General features: G+C 34.6%; 1 protein-coding gene across 1 annotated transcript; it reads left to right on the top strand.

Annotated features, from left to right (window-relative positions):
- The first annotated feature begins 401 nt into the window (after positions 1–401).
- On the top strand, positions 402–16140 carry LOC138333406 (uncharacterized). Its single transcript, XM_069281761.1, has 3 exons — positions 402–698; positions 13352–13724; positions 13994–16140. The coding sequence occupies exons 1-3, from the start codon at positions 531–533 to the stop codon at positions 14884–14886; spliced, it is 1434 nt and encodes a 477-aa protein (XP_069137862.1). The 5' UTR covers positions 402–530; the 3' UTR covers positions 14887–16140.
- The last annotated feature ends 504 nt before the right edge of the window (positions 16141–16644 follow it).

The raw sequence follows: 16644 nt of genomic DNA on the forward strand, positions 1-16644 counted from the left end.
ATAAATGCAAATAAGAAAAACAAATAACTAGGTGAAGTATACTGCTGGTTGTTTTCAACACTTTTTTAAACGATATGAAAAATTAGGCACCAGATGAAAGCATAAAGGAACTGTCTCCGTGTACATTTCATTAAAGGCAGTATTTATCATGCACGGTGTTATAAACAATGCATATAAATACAAATACATTAACCTAATGTGGTTCATGATTTATTAAATCGCTACATATAGCTATTAAATAATTAAGGTTAACTAGTAATTAAAATCATTATACCTCTGACCTTGTAACTCTGTATGTAAGAGACCCTAGTTGACCTCCTGCGACTTTTTACGACATCGCGGAACATCACTTATATATAACGGCGCTGTGCTCTGTGACAGTTGTACGCCTGGAAGCTTGCGGGAACACATCCACTCAACGCACTGACTAAGATAACGACAACTCGTCAAATCGGGACTTTCTGGAATTTCTTAAAACAAAATTATTTTGGAATTTTACATTTGATTTTAAGTAGTCCGCTATTCCCGACATGGAGAGATTATGGTGTTTTATGGTGTTGGTTCTGTACTGTTGGTTACCCACTGGTCACGGCCATGGTAGACTCATAGAACCACCGATGAGATCGTCAGCTTGGAGATATGGCTTCCCAACTCCAAAAAATTACAATGACAACGAACTCAACTGTGGAGGATTCCCGGTAAGTGTGGGGTCGGAGGATCAAATGGTTTAGAGGGAGGCTATACCAACAGGTTGGTCAGATTGGAAAATACTATAGCCATTTCATTTTTGAATCTAAGGTCTTTCAAAATTAATAATTTCTATTGTATGGGTTGGTAATGGTGAAAGACTCTATAGTTATTTCATTATTGTATTTAAAGTTTTTTTTCGAAATAAGTGTTTTCTGTTGTATAGAAAGACATAGTATGTGTTTCTTAACTTTCAGGTGAGATGTCCTTTTTGTTACGTTTTACCACAAATGGGTGCATTCGAATAGGACGTAAACCATAAAGAAACATTCCTTCATTTGAACAACATGGACGGCTTTCAAATTTTAACATAAAAGGGTTACTAGAAAGTTTTATTAATCGTGTTGTAAAACCCTATAGTGATACAATTGATAAAAAAGTGATAGGAATAGATGTGGCTTGTGCAGTAAATAGTATGTTCGATTTCAATGAAAAGATTTTACTAGAAGAACTTTGTGTTAATCTGACTCCGGTGTCCCGAAACAAAAGTGTAGTAGACCTAAGTCAAAACTTCCTCTTCTTTATAACGTATACGAAAACTTTAGACTTCAGTTTTTTTTTATTTACTTTGTTATTTAATTTGTTTCGAAAAACCGGGGCCTGAACGCATAATAAGGTACCAAACATTTGCGCGGATGATAAAAAAAATAAATTTCCCATTTAGTATCATTTCGACATCTTTAAGCCGTTATAAGTACCTTCTCTAGTTCTAGAGTTGTAACATTAGTATAATGTATCACACTAATGATACGATTGATATTTTCTTTTAAAATTAAGCTGTACAAACAAGTGTAAAAGACAATGTTATTATCCACCATCTTTAACGTGTTAACACTTTAAAAGTTGACAGGTTCTGTGTTTCTGTGATGCCTTAATTAGGCTTATTTATAATCCGTAAAACAATAAGACAAGGAACATTTGTCACCGGCACATTCGCTCATCACTTTCTGCTTTTATCTGGTATAAAAATACCGTAGAACACGTCGAGCATTGTATTTTTTCCTAATTCAAATATTTTTTTTCATTGTTGTTGTAAGTTGTAATTTCTACAGTTATAAATGCGACTGATTCGTTAAAATGACAGTGCTCTTTGACATTGGTATTTGTTTACTGCAAACCATTATATTTTCGCGCTATTTCACGAGGTAGTTTCTAACGCGACGTGAAATGTTCCGCGAATACTTGTATAAATACTTGTATGAATACGTGTATAGATACTGTATAAATACTTGTATGAATACTTGTATAAATACTTGCATGAATACGTGTATAAATGTTTGTATAAATACTTGTATACGTGTAAATACTTGTACAAATACATGTACTTGTATTAATACTTGTATGAATACTTGTATAAATACTCGTACAAATACTTGTACAAATGCTTGTACATATACTTGTACAAATATTTTTACATGTTTTGTTTGTACGTGTATGGTAGTCAGTGAGAGGCCTTAATCGATAATATGTATCTTCGCGAATCTGTTAGAAATAATGAAGACGAGACATATTGAACATGTATTCCGTTTTTGCGTATTTTAGAGTTATCTCCCTTGTGGATAGTTATCCACTGTAATGCATGATGTTGTGAGCGAAAATCACGTTGGTTTCTCTGAAATGTGTGACGTTACCCTAGCAAACACATGACGTCACAATCAATACCTACCCAAAAGGACAGATAACTCTGTAATATGTAAATATGGATTACTTATTACACGGAAATAATGTGTAATACACATAATACGGTGTCCAATGTAAGGATACATTTGTATTGATGTTGGGCTCTAGTCCTGTTGGTATAACAGTACATGGCACTAATGGCTGTTTGTTAGTGACTGATTAAGGTCAAAATGATAAAGATTAATGAAAAGGAAATATTGTCTAAGGACAAAAATATTTCCCCAACGTCTGTTGAAAGACTTTGTTGCCTAAGAAACAGCTATAACATTTTAAATGTCGCATTGTGATTGTTAAATAAACGAAGACATTACTTATTTGATAGGGAAGTTGGTACAAATTTTGTTGTAAAATAAATCAGTCGTTAACGTGGCTTTGATTTCATTTATGTTGTTTACACCAACAGTAACATTCAATATCACTGTCTTTATAAACTGTAAAATCCTAACTTCGGTTCTACAAAAAGTACGGTGTCATCCTTAAACTCTTACTACTATGTTTCTATAATTAACCTAGATCAGATAACGCTCATTCTTCTGGAGTACATGTAAATGGTTCTGCGTTTTATTTTCTTCTTGTACTTTTCTGGTATCGGAAAACTGTATCTAATTAATGTGCTGTACAGAATTGCATTATTGTTTCGTTAACATATAATTAACTTTTCTCGTTTCCCCTTTTTATCATTATCTTATCATTTGCTATATTCAAGTGCAAAAGAATGAATGCTAAGCATGTCATTAATACTAAGTAATGATGTGCCTGCTTGAAGATACTAAATTTCTCTGCGGTCTACATTTATTTTGACAATCCTAAAAGTTCATTTTCAATTTGCATACTTGTTTCATAAGATTATCATTATAATCTCATTTTTCTCGTAATCTCGCTCATATTATTGTCTTATTCTGGATGCAATAGAATGAATGCTAACTATGACATTATTACAGGGCGATAACATGATGATACTTCATATACAGGATGAGGATACTTAACTTCACCGCATTTTACATCTATCCTGACAGTTTGGTCATTTTAGACGTTCTTTTGGCCCAGTTTGGCGTCTATTGGTTGCAAACGTGCAGAATAAATGTTCCAAATAGGCGAGAAACCTATACAATGTAATAGTACAGGGTGAAATGACGTCGTTTTTATGTCGTTGGCCGTCACTCTAGTGCTATATATCGTGGTACAGCGCGGCTAGTCTGACACTTCATTAAAAGTTTAATTACTGTACATTAACATACATTATTACTTTTCCAGTTTTAGACACGTGGTTTTAACCTTAATGGCAATTAAACAATAAACAATTTTATATTTACGTGTTTTCTCTGTTTCTGGTAAACGTTACATAAAATTGCAAGTAAAATGAGGATTTGTCAAGCAATAATTGATCGTCACTGAAAATCAGTCTTGAAAGAAAGTCTTACTAATAGTGAGAAATAATAATTAAGATAAAAAGGAAATAGGTGATAGTGGGGGAAATGCAAAATGGTACAAATCGAAAGAGGCAAGTAAAAATAATGTTGATGTCACAACACTTTAAAATGGCAAAATGTTCTCTTAATGAATGCAAAAACGAGGAAAGAAAAAAAACCTAGTTCTTTTTATTGAAATAGACATTTTATGCAAAAAAAATTCTATCCACTTAAAACACTAATTATTGTCAGACGATAAAAGAGATAGTGTTGGTCGTAGCTACAGATATCACCTTCTGACTGATTTGAAAAGTCAGTCAGAAGGGGATATCTTTTCCGTTGCAACAGTAGCTACAGTTGGTCGTAACTAAAAGTCAGTGTTAAGGGATGCTTTGTTGTTCCTCTTGAAATTAGAAAAAATAATATTTTAGCATAATTCTATTTTTTTTAAATCTGATGTATGACGATGTAACAATAATGAAACACAACGAGTTAATGCAGATTTTGCGGCAATTTGATAAAAATAATCTGTTCATAGCTTCGCTTACAAACACCTACATGTACGCCTCAGGCAATGAAGGTATCAGACAAGTAATGATCAGATGTTTTAATCAGAATGTTATCGATGTACGTAGCTGAAATCCATGTTGCTAGAAAACCGCTGAGAATTACATTGTGCAACGTAATTTAATATTTCCTGGAAAATTATACAGGAAACGATTTACATATGTTTTCAAAAACACAAAAGAATAGTTTATATGGCGTTTAAGTAATGTTAAAAAAGAAATACATGTAATTGAAGGAAATTACATAATGTTTTTATCGTTTATCGTTTATCTCCCCTAGTCGATGTCGGCGAAGTCGCTACACACGACTGAGAGTGTTTACGTTCGCTCTGTTTCCTGTCTTCGCTCTACAAACGGTGGTTAGCTATAACTAATGTCCCGAGGAACGACTATTAGTGCTTGTTGCGTGAAGTGACGTCCCATGTTTGGTATGTTATCTGTTAGGAATGGAACATTAACCTATCTCATTCCCATATACTGTATTACGTTACAGGCGTTTATTCAATAAAAATAAATCAGCGGGATAAAATCCTTTGTTGATAAATTTACAAAGTACAGAATTGAATGAAACAGAATATGTTTTCTCATTAATTTTTTGCTACAATAGCAGATTTTAAAAAAAGTTGAACATCAACATTTTCATACTGGCTGTGTTGTGCCTATTACACCTGGGCACTCCTGATCTTAATATTATGTTAGATAATTGTGGTTAGGCTTTAGTCGTCTCGAAATAATTTTATGATAGTTACAAGGACAAAACAGACAGTATAGTAAAATAGCAAGGTGTTTGATACCTTGTGTTTATTGTATAGCTTTTAACATAAGCTTCTAAACTGGAAATGGATCCTGTTTCAGCATAATGACCAGCTTTTCTTTTCTAATTGCTGAATTATCCTTATGCGAAAAGAAGTTCCTCATGGATATCATCGAGTGTTGATTTATTCGATGTCCGAAATAATAAAAAAGAAGTATAAAGCATTTCTTCCTCTGCACTTTGGGGCCTTTAAATAAGTCATCATCTACATTTTTTACAGCACATGCTCTTTTATTTCTACGTTTTTCTTCGCTTTGTCTTCGCCTTATTATTTTTCTGTGATACCTCCAAACTTTTACCTTTTATTTGGGTGTATCCATGGCAACGCTTCATTAAGCTGCCTCTGATTTATCTTTGACCGAAGACAAACAACGAACCGTTTTTCATATGCCGAGTGTCAAATCGGTATCAAGTAGAGTGTCGAAGAAATGCCCATATAATAAAAGGAGGGAAATATCTTTACTGCAGAAATAGTTACAAAAACACCAATTCCCATCATGTTCCTATTTATACGTAGAAGACACAAAACCACGGACACTTTCAGGACAATGCCACACATTTCGACTGACATGACCTCGTAATTGCTGGTTTTTCCCTCGCTCCCCGATCTGGTCCAGTACAGACATACTACCATTACGTCAATAAATGGTCAGGTTTTTATACTGTACCCATGGAACTGATGTTTGGACGACGGCATGACGCAGTGTGCACTGTAAACCACAAGTCATTCTTACGAGCGTGGGTCATACCACGTCGTGTCGCATAAGGAAATAGACAGATTCCAAAGAAATGTCGGCCATTATTCGGTCCAGTACTTTTTATGAACTTTTGGTAATTTTTTACAGTCATCAGTTAGTAGCTTTTGTGTAATCATGATAATAAGAACATTCCTGTATATTTAAAGGTGAGAGAGTAGGGATGTTACAAAAAAGAATAAATACTTAGATGATGCATTATAACTAGGTAAAGATATAATGGGGCTGGTACATCAGGTTTTCTATAATATTTATAAAGTTTTCATAAATTGATGCAAAATCATTCATTTGATATGGAAGAATGTTGTAAGACTTTTGTATCTACCGGTATATATCAGATATATTCATATATCGCTTTATTAATGATATATCATGACGTAAAGAAAACACATATCCATTGTCATGGAAAAGAAAACGTATGAAATACTGAACGCCTTGTATTGTTCAGTAAATATTGACTTGAGGAAACTAAATCAAATATATAATTTATCATAAAATAATTGATATATCAACGCATTAATGAGATAAAACCTTATTACTAACTGTAACAAAGCTATCACGAAATTGTCTCGTTTGATGCACAGTTATTAAATAGATTCAGTGATAATTTATAATTAATTAATGTGTCGTTTAATCAAATACATCAATGCATAATTGGAAGTGATTTTATGTAATAATTAATCGCATTCCGATAGACAGAACAATAGAGTCTCACAAAGCATTGTTTTTTTTAAGAACAATCGTGTGACGACACATTGAGCTGGCATTAGTCATTTCGGGATTATTTTGTGTGATGATAAAAACTTAATAACTGTTGGCATCGTTACGATGTTTCACGTCACAGATCAGACGATTGATTGAGTAGCTATAGGGTACTCATCGCTCCGTCACGGGTCTGGTCACGGTGACATGGCCACGTCATTAGGAATTAGTCTGTCTTTGTCTCGGATTGATTATAGAGTAATCAGGTCAATAATTTATACCAGTCGGTTAATAAAAAAGTCAATATCCAGAATCACTTATTGATGTTATTATTATAAATTACCTCCCCGGATTTCTTTTCTATTTTCCCTCATAATTTACCGGTAATACAATGATAAACTATTATTAAGATCATATTCAAATAAATTCATTAGCTTGTGGAGTCATGCAAATTTATCGGGGCAATATTTGACAAAAAAAATATACATAATCATGCTCTAGTCATTTGTTTTCAATAAGGGACCACTTCCTCATAGGACATTTTGTGCCCCGAGACATCGCCAAAATAAAAGCGTTGTAGATAAAATACATTATGCTGAATTTTTAATGTATTTACATAAATGATAATATGATACGCTGTATATTTTTGTCAAAAAGTTATTTTCCATACTTTAATTGTTTTAGACTTTTACTATGGCAGGTTAAAATTACCTTTTTATGACAACTAAAATAGTATCCCCCGCTTCAAAAAAAGAAGTTATTTTGGAATACGTTGCGTTTACCAGTTCACATAGATTTTATTCATATATATCGATTTTTTACTTTGGAAATAAATCTTTATTTGCTTAACACTTTTTTTAATGTTAATTCATTAATAAATAAAAGTAATTAAAAACAAATATTTTAGAATATTCTGGCCAACCAGAAAGTTTCCTGTCTTTTTTAAACGCAACTTCAACTGGTTATTCATTGTGAATTTACAAAATAGTAAGGTATGACAATCTAATGATTAATAACTAGGAAATCCATCTTTGCTTTGAAAGGCGTGTCTCCATGAAAAAATGTTTTGCTTTCAAAATATCAAACTAATATATCCATAAAATAATATATCGTGTTAACGGAACACCCGACACTCACGTAATGTCAGTGACCAGTCGAGACTGATCAATCTGTAAAAAACATTGTGAGCACCTTTCTATTGGTCATTGTAACGTAGGAGGCACTACATTACATAACTGACATGTTTTTAATAATAATACGCCCATATTATCATGACACATTAAATTTAAGCTGTATTAATATGTCATACGAACTTAAATAATTCTCCAGTGATATATCGAAAAAGGTCATACCTTTCAAAATCAATTAATGTTATTGGTCACAAATGGTCAGTGGGTAATAAATTAATATCAATCTGGGAGGACATGCTTTTGTTTAATTAAATTTTGCCTCGCTCTAAAATATTGTGTACAGACACCATGACAGATTGTTTAAGGGGAAAATTTACCTTTTATGAAATGTACAATGGCAATATTTCAAAACTTTTCCTTTGAATTTTGGAAACGAGCGTCACTTATATGAGCCTGGAAATTTGCATTGAGTATTAACAATAGTTTAAAACATACAAACGCAACATTATTTCATAAGGTGTGAGTTTATTAATGAAAACAGGATATGAGAAGCAATAAATACAAAATGTAAAATTATATAATCTTTCGTTATAGTACTTTTATGGCTGTTCCTGCCGCAAAATAGTTTAGCTGTCAAGCAGACGGCAGTCTAGGACGGATCTTCCGTTTGTTCTATGGTATTTCCCGTGATTAGCAAACTCTGCTTCAAAGAACACAGAATTTCAGAATGACATTTTGCTTTTCATTTCAAACCATATTAAATGTAAATATGATATTCAGTATATCGCTTAAAACATGCACGAGGATATTTTAAGCTATAAGCAAACATATGTTGGGGTTAAATAATCGATCAAAAATGTTTTGTTTGCATGTGTATCATATCTATATGTCACTATAGAAAATGACATCAGACACACATGTAAACCATCATAAAGAGACAAGCTATCAGCTATTCTCATGCTCGAATATTCACTTTAAGATTTGACAAAACAAAAATAGTTGCAGAAAGGTAAACAAATGTTTTCTATCACCTTACAGGGGTTTAATTAGGAGTACAGGTATATGTATATGTATGTACAGGTGACAGGGTCCTCAGCTGTAGTAGAATGAATTCACTGCATAGTCGACATCAACTACAGTTATAAATCAATCACATGTATAACCCAATAGACGGGTTACCAATCACAATTAATATGTTAAACATTCTTTTGTGTATTGCCTCATTAATGTCATCACTTTAATTAACACACATACACCTTGTCAGCTACCTATATAAATATCAACAAAGGGCGACCTATACACAATAATTATCACCCGCACATATCAAACACCATACATGGAGAATGACAACCTTAATACAAAATTATTAAAACAATTCTAAATCGTTTACGTTATGAATCTGCACTAATTTTGTTAGCACTTTTTAAATACACTTTTTAATATTTTTTCTAACCCCAAATAATCGTTGCATTACTCTGTGTTTTCTTCTATTTCAAATCGGTGAAAACAACCTTCCGAGCCTTTCTGCTAATGTACAATGTACCTAAGACCTTGATGCCTGATGTAGCAGGCCCAAGTGTCACGGATATTCATAATAACTCTAGATTATCCACATACGATCATTCCAGAAGTTGATAATTAAACTCACGAAACTTTCTTTACATAATTTAAGGCTTCTTATGGATGATTTTAAAGTTAGGGAATTTCTCTAAGATAAGCAAACTGCGTCATCTTTTTGATACTGTTTGATTATTGCAATTAATGTTTCAGCTGTTTGTTTACTTTTTCTTAATTTATTTTTTATTCTCTTTAGTCGTCACATAAACTCAATACAATACAAAAGTATTACAAAAAGGCATATCAATTGTACAAAATCTGTATGCATTTAAAATGACAATTACATATGACATTCTATGAGAAAAATAGATAAATAAATAGAATCATGCAAAAGTACATATTTAAACAGAGAAAAGAAGGAGAGTAAAAAACCATTTCCTTTCACATTCCCACAGTTGCTGCATTTAATCCGAAAGTGCTACACATGTTGCAAGTTTTCTGTATTATGTTCTGAAAGTCTTCCAATATATTTAGATACATATATGTACATTCAGAAATAAATCATTTTTATTGATATGTTGTTCTAACATAAAATGATATTTAAAATCAATCAATCAATTATATCATATGATAGTGCATAATTGTTATACTAAAATTGTATTGTATTTATATAGATGTATGTTTAGTAGATTAGGTCATTAATGACATATTGTTTGATTTTACTAATGTTTACTTCCCAGATATGTACTTTTGAAGATTAATTTTATGATTTATGTCTATTATATTAAGAGACGTTGCTTTTAGCGAATAAGACCCACTTAGTGAAAACTTATGATTATACAATTAACATAAACGTTTTTAAGTCAGACATATGACATAAAGACACATCATTTATTTACACTCTTTACAGCCAAGGGAAGAGTAGTTCTAACTGGTGGAGACAACGGCATTAATTAAAATCTTGATTTTGAAAATGCTGATGGCATATTTTCGCATTACACGTAAAATAAGTACTTTTGTGCAACATCCTGAATCTTACTGAAGCTATTTTTAAACTTTAAGCATATTGCCGATGTCGTGATATTGATGGCGGGCTATTTTGATGGTGGGGTATTTTGATGTCGTGATTTTGATGGCGGGCTATTTTGATGGCGGGCTATTTTGTACTAGATGACATATTTTTGGTGTTTGATGTACAGTAAAAGTGGCTATCATGGAGAAATGACGTACACGGTTGTGTAAATGTCTATATAATTACCTGGTCACTTTATGTAATATCTAGTGCATGTTTACTGATAATTCGTGTCATTTGGCTCACTCGAATGCTGTTATACACTGGTCTTGTTCTTCACCCGCGCGAATAACACATATTTGATTTGTTTATTGTTTGATTTATTACGGAACCGTATACATGGTATAATGTCCACGTGACATGTCCATAGTGATCTGGTCTTGCCCACACGAATTATTGAGTAAAGGTGTAATGCTTTGTTCTCTTCTGCATTTGCATACATCAAAATGGTAAGTTCTATGTCATATAACAATGATAAATGGCGATTGTCAGGTTTGAAGCCTTGTCTTCATTTGCACTTGCATACAGCGAAATGGTTTGTTCGATTTGCTGTCCCTTATCATGATGATGAATGACGATTATCAAATACAGTTTAGACAATAATATTATATGGTTTTCAATTATAAATTTGTCACGGTAGAACAAACCATAACAAATATATGTTCTACAGTTTAACTGGTTATCGAGTTGACAGTTTCCGAAAAGTCCTCGCGATTTCTGGGAACACAATCCACCATGACAGAATATGACCTGTGTGACCGTGTCCCCTACTGTTTTGCACTGGCAATATGAACTGCTTTGCTAACGGACAAATACATCTGTTTCAGTCTCTACCCTTCTCAGTTTTCTTCTCACTTTCTCTCCATTGGCACTCTTGTTGTTTCGTTAAACTTTTTTCAATGCTCAACAGTTCGGGAACAAACGATTGTTTTTGCTTTTGTGAAGAGGATTTGACCAATAAAGTTAACTGCCGGGTATATTTTGATGTGTGATTGGGGGTAACACTAAAATGTCGGTATTTCTTCATCGCTTTCACAGAAAAAAACATGGGAACAACTAAAACAAATGTTTAATATGCTGTCTCGACACAGAAGAGATAGTACTTATAGCGTTCCGACAACACAATCAAATTTTCTGTGTCATTTCTACACTTAAAAATAGTTCGCGTGACTTTAGTTCGCGTGACTTTAATCTGAAAATCTTTGTCATTTATTGCCCAACACCACTACCTGTGAGATGTTATGGAGTTATATAGGGTCCTGTTGGTTACGTTACAATAGTCCGAATGGCGTTACATGTGCTCCAAGTCTATTACGTCCACCGGTTCCCCTGACACCTCTGTAGTTATATAGGTGTATATAGGTAAAACTTTAGACACCTTCCCGCGTCAGTCTACCTGTGTTTTACACCTGTGATTGATGAGTCCTACTAACAAGGTAATGACTCCTGTATGTTCTTACCTGGACAGAATGATGACCAACGAAAAGGAAATAGCCGACATGCTTCCATATTGTGTATAATTATATTTTACCGGTATATATACACCAAGTAACGTGATTATATATAGCTTATACACAGAGTTATGATAAATACTGGCACGAGAACGACGTCATATTCCTCTGGTATTATAACACGGGGTGACAAATAGGATATGGGTAAAAACACTTACTGTGGTGGCATAATGGACAGTCGGTGTGTGAGTAATGTTGGACTTTTGATCCAGAGATCACAGAGCCAGTAGTTCTCTATCTTACTACATCATACAGGTGACCAACAATGGTTTATGTTGTCGTATAGGGCAGTGACCACCTAAAATCCAATTAATAAGGAATGCCCTAATTGTTCTGTCTCCTGTAAATTAGGGTAAAATGAGTTATTGCATTAAGATTTATTGTGTCAGAGAGACCCCACACACGCGTCAAAAACAAATTAGAACAAAACCCGAAAATGATAAACCAAATAAAAGCGAGATCATAAATCAGTTAACCTTTTTGCCTAATTTGTAATGAATATGTAATCAAAAATTTAGCTTTCAAATTTCATTTATTAATAAAACGGTTTTAGCTTTAAACAAATATGAAGGACGGCAATTTGACCCTATTTTCAATAAATAAACACAATTGTCCTTGAGAAATGAGAAAATGTTAAATATTTTTTTGACGTCTGGAGGTGCTTTCAACTTAGATTATTACACTATATATGGTTTACATATGTATCTGTCTTGCTGATATTGCAAATAGTTATTTACATCGCTTAGTTTCATAAAAGTGATACGAGAGTGGAAACTATTGGACGTAGGTTTGTGGCATTTGATGATGGTTATTAGAGCTGATGTAACTTGTGGTTTTTGGCTGTACTGGGAGCTTTGTTACTTTCCCCAAGGCATATGTGTTGTTGCATTATGTACTAAGTAATCTACGACGTTGAAAAGAGGTTTGCAGTGTTGATAAGAAGTTTGAAGGGCTTCTAAGAGTTGGTGATGTACATGTGTGATGCTGCAAGAACAATTGAAACGTTGATGGAAATTAGAGTTTGCCTAGATATTTCTGATGTTGCTCACGTCTTATTACTAATACATTATTATAAGATGTGTTGTATTGCTTAGATGTCGGTGACTTTGCATAGAGCTTTATAATTCTGTCATTTGTATGCCATTGTTAGGAGGGTTGTAACGTTGGTAACAGGTCTGCGGCGTTACTTTGTAAACACTGCTAACATATATGGTCGATAAAGGTTTAAAGCGTTACTTAGAATGGGGTCGTTTCTAGAAAGCGATGCAATGTAAACACATTGGTATGACGATCTGCATGTTCGACCACATGTAAGAAGAGTCTTTGGCTCAATGTGCAATCGAATAAAAATAAAGTCAATTATTATTATAATTTTAAATTTATATATATTCAATTACATTTTCCCCAGAACATGATGCGCCAAGGAGGACGATGTGGGCCGTGCGGCGATCCATGGCAGGGGCCTCGCGATAACGAGGCTGGCGGGAAGTACTCTACTGGTGTGATCACGAGACAGTACGCTTCCGGTCAGACCATCAACATCACAGTCCAACTGACCAGTAACCATAAAGGCTATTTCGAGTTTCGATTATGTCCAAACAACAATGGTCAGATGCGGGTGACACAAGCATGCTTCGACCAGTACCTTCTGAGGATTGTTGGGCTGGGCACCAAGTACCATATAGATGCTCCCGACTCTAATGTCTTCATCGATCTGCTGCTGGAACTACCCCCGGGCGTCAGTTGTTCTAACTGTGTCCTCCAGTGGAAATGGCGTGCAGGTAAATAGTTACTAGATTAACATGCTTCCATTGATCGACTCCCTCAGATAATGGCAATTCAAGCTAAGACATATGGTATACGCTCATATTGGTTCGGTCAAAAAGATACCGAAAATGATTGACTCTGTAAAAGATATGTTATGATGACTAAGGAGAGTTTATTTAGGAGCTTATTTGGATTAAGCATCGGTTGGCGTCAGTTTAACAAAATTAATTGAATAACCCTTGATAAAACTTACTGATAATGTCTATTTCATTATCTTTTGTAGCTCAAAATCGTGGTCCTGATGGAAAGGGAGGAGAATGTTTTGGATGTGGACCTCAGGAACATTTCATCAACTGTGCAGATGTATCTATAAGTCCTTACAGTTCATCCCCTCTTCCGCTTACCCGGTCCCCTGGTGGCGGGGCTGTGGTCAGGTTCAAGGCCATTAAACCAGAAGCGTCCAGCGCTGTGTCATACGAGATCAAGTCATCCAGCAAGAACTCGGCCGCTCTTTACAGTGCCCCCTCGCGACCGGCAGAACCAGTTCAAGCCCCAGCACCAGTGCCAACCCAGAACATGTTCACACAAATATCTCACGAAATCTTCCCTGCAGGATTCGGAATGTATGGTAACAGTATGCAAAATAGTATGCAAAACATGTTCAGAAATATGTTTGATGGCGACATGGGCTACATGAATATGGCAATGAAATCCATCCGCTCCCAGCCTGCACCACCAACTACCCCTAAACCCCGACCCCAGATACGCTACTCTCAGCCTCAGTCCAACTCTGTGAAGCTACCTACAGACCCCCGGGCACTCACCGCAACCATACTATCTTATGCCAACAGCATTCCGGACGGAAACGACAATGCCAACTTTGAGACCTGCCAAGATGGCTACACCAAACCCACGTGTTCGGCACTCCCATCCTGGGACAAACTTCCGCAAATAGGAAAATGGTGTCAGTCCATGTGTCCGTCAGGTCTCTGTCCAGCAGCCGTGTGTGGCTGCACGTGCCCCGTCAATATTCTTCACCAAATGAGCCGTAACTTCCGAGGGATGACCAGTCAATGTAGGGGAATCCCTGGCTGGACTGACGCCGCCATGGACGCGTGGTGTGCGTCAAACTGTAACTCGGAGTTCTGTGCGTCTGAAATGTGCACGTGTGAGTAAAACATGCACATGCGAATGAGATCGAAATGACATTCATATGAATCAAAACATAACCCAGTGTCTGTTTACCACAAGGAGTGAGACGTTCTACCACTTGTAAATGACTGTTGGATGGCGACATCCGGTCATAGGAAGGGGATGGGTGTCGTCACTTTGGAAGTCGTGTCTTTGCGTGAAATATTCCATCTGTGATAATGACATTATGCGTTAGCTAAAAAAATTCATATTAGGTATGATAATTCAGGCGTGACGACTGCGTAATACTGTGGTATTGAATGACGGAAACTTACGGTCTTATAGGGACGTTTACAGAAATCCTACCGAAAGTAGATATTTATGTTCGTAGTATTTATCGATACTTTTGTGAAAATAACCTAATGACGAGAAAATCTCCAGACATGCGATTGCTGTTTAGTACATCAAACAACAGGAGAAATACGTGTAGGATTATAAATTTCTTTAGCGTACACGGAGGCACACACGGATGGGTGCAGGGCGATAAATTGGCGTGACAGTATGAGAGTTGTGAGATATTTACTGTGTAGAACGAGTGCATTTTTGGTTTAATTGATAACAATGTAGTGTAAAGAAAAAAGTGATGTTGATGACGATAAGTTTTTGTTTGGTATTTATTAGAGCTTCTACGGTCTGGAACCGGAAGTCGATCTGCCTCAGTGACCAAAATCGAGATGTATTTTAACAAATTCTTTCATTAAAGACTTATGCACTATAAAACATGGAATTATTTTAAGTTTAATGACAGTACATCTTTAAGCTTAATTCATATTACAAATATAAACTCCACATAACATAGTGAAATTTAGGATCCATTTGGGTTTTTTTTATGCAGATATATATCAAAGACAGGTGCCTTTTCGTACACATTTTTGTATGTTTATATATTTTCACTATATTTATCTATTTTTAAAATTTCGTTATGACCAAGTTTGCTTACTATATGTGTTAACTAAATATAAGAGATTCCGACTGATATTCTTACTTGTACCAAGTTCCTTTTCATTTAGTACGTTGTAAAGCCATATTGGTTTATTATTTATTTTGGTGATGAAGATGGCAGACAGTTTTATTCGTTATACTACCCTTATTTATAAACATTCCAATGAAGATATTGATACAGTACTGTATGTATATCACAAATGATATACACAAACAACATTACAATACGAAGAATTAACAAATTGTCACATTATTCTTGAACAGTTTGTGCAATAAAATATTCGGAAATGAAAGCGATGTCTTGTACTTGTACGCTATATGTTGCGATTAATACCGATTTTGAGAGAACAATCAGATTGTGTTATATCTCCACAACATTAAAACTATATTCAAATTAATCGTATAATTCAATTAACTAAAGATAATCTCATCAATATTCGAAATTCATTTTGGGGCTCTTTTTCTATGAAATCGCTACACCGGCATCTCAGCCAATCAGAAGCGACGTTAAAAACAGTGACGCCATTTTTTCATTTATGGGTTGATAAAAAAACATTTTTATCAAATGAAAATGCTTGTAAAACAACAAGCAAAATTGAATTATTCGGAATTGAAAACGATGTCTTGTACTTGACGTTATGTTGCGATAGATACTGATTTTGAGATATTTACGTTGTTGATGGTATATACAATGTAAATAACAATCGTGTGAGATTTTATAATTCTGGTAAAATACTGTTTATTATAAGTCAAGCGAAATTGATGATTTTCCATCGTCTAATGAAATCGACATTTTCAAAA

Source organism: Argopecten irradians, chromosome 10, assembly GCF_041381155.1.
Source record: "Argopecten irradians isolate NY chromosome 10, Ai_NY, whole genome shotgun sequence".
Lineage (NCBI taxonomy): Eukaryota > Metazoa > Mollusca > Bivalvia > Pectinida > Pectinidae > Argopecten > Argopecten irradians.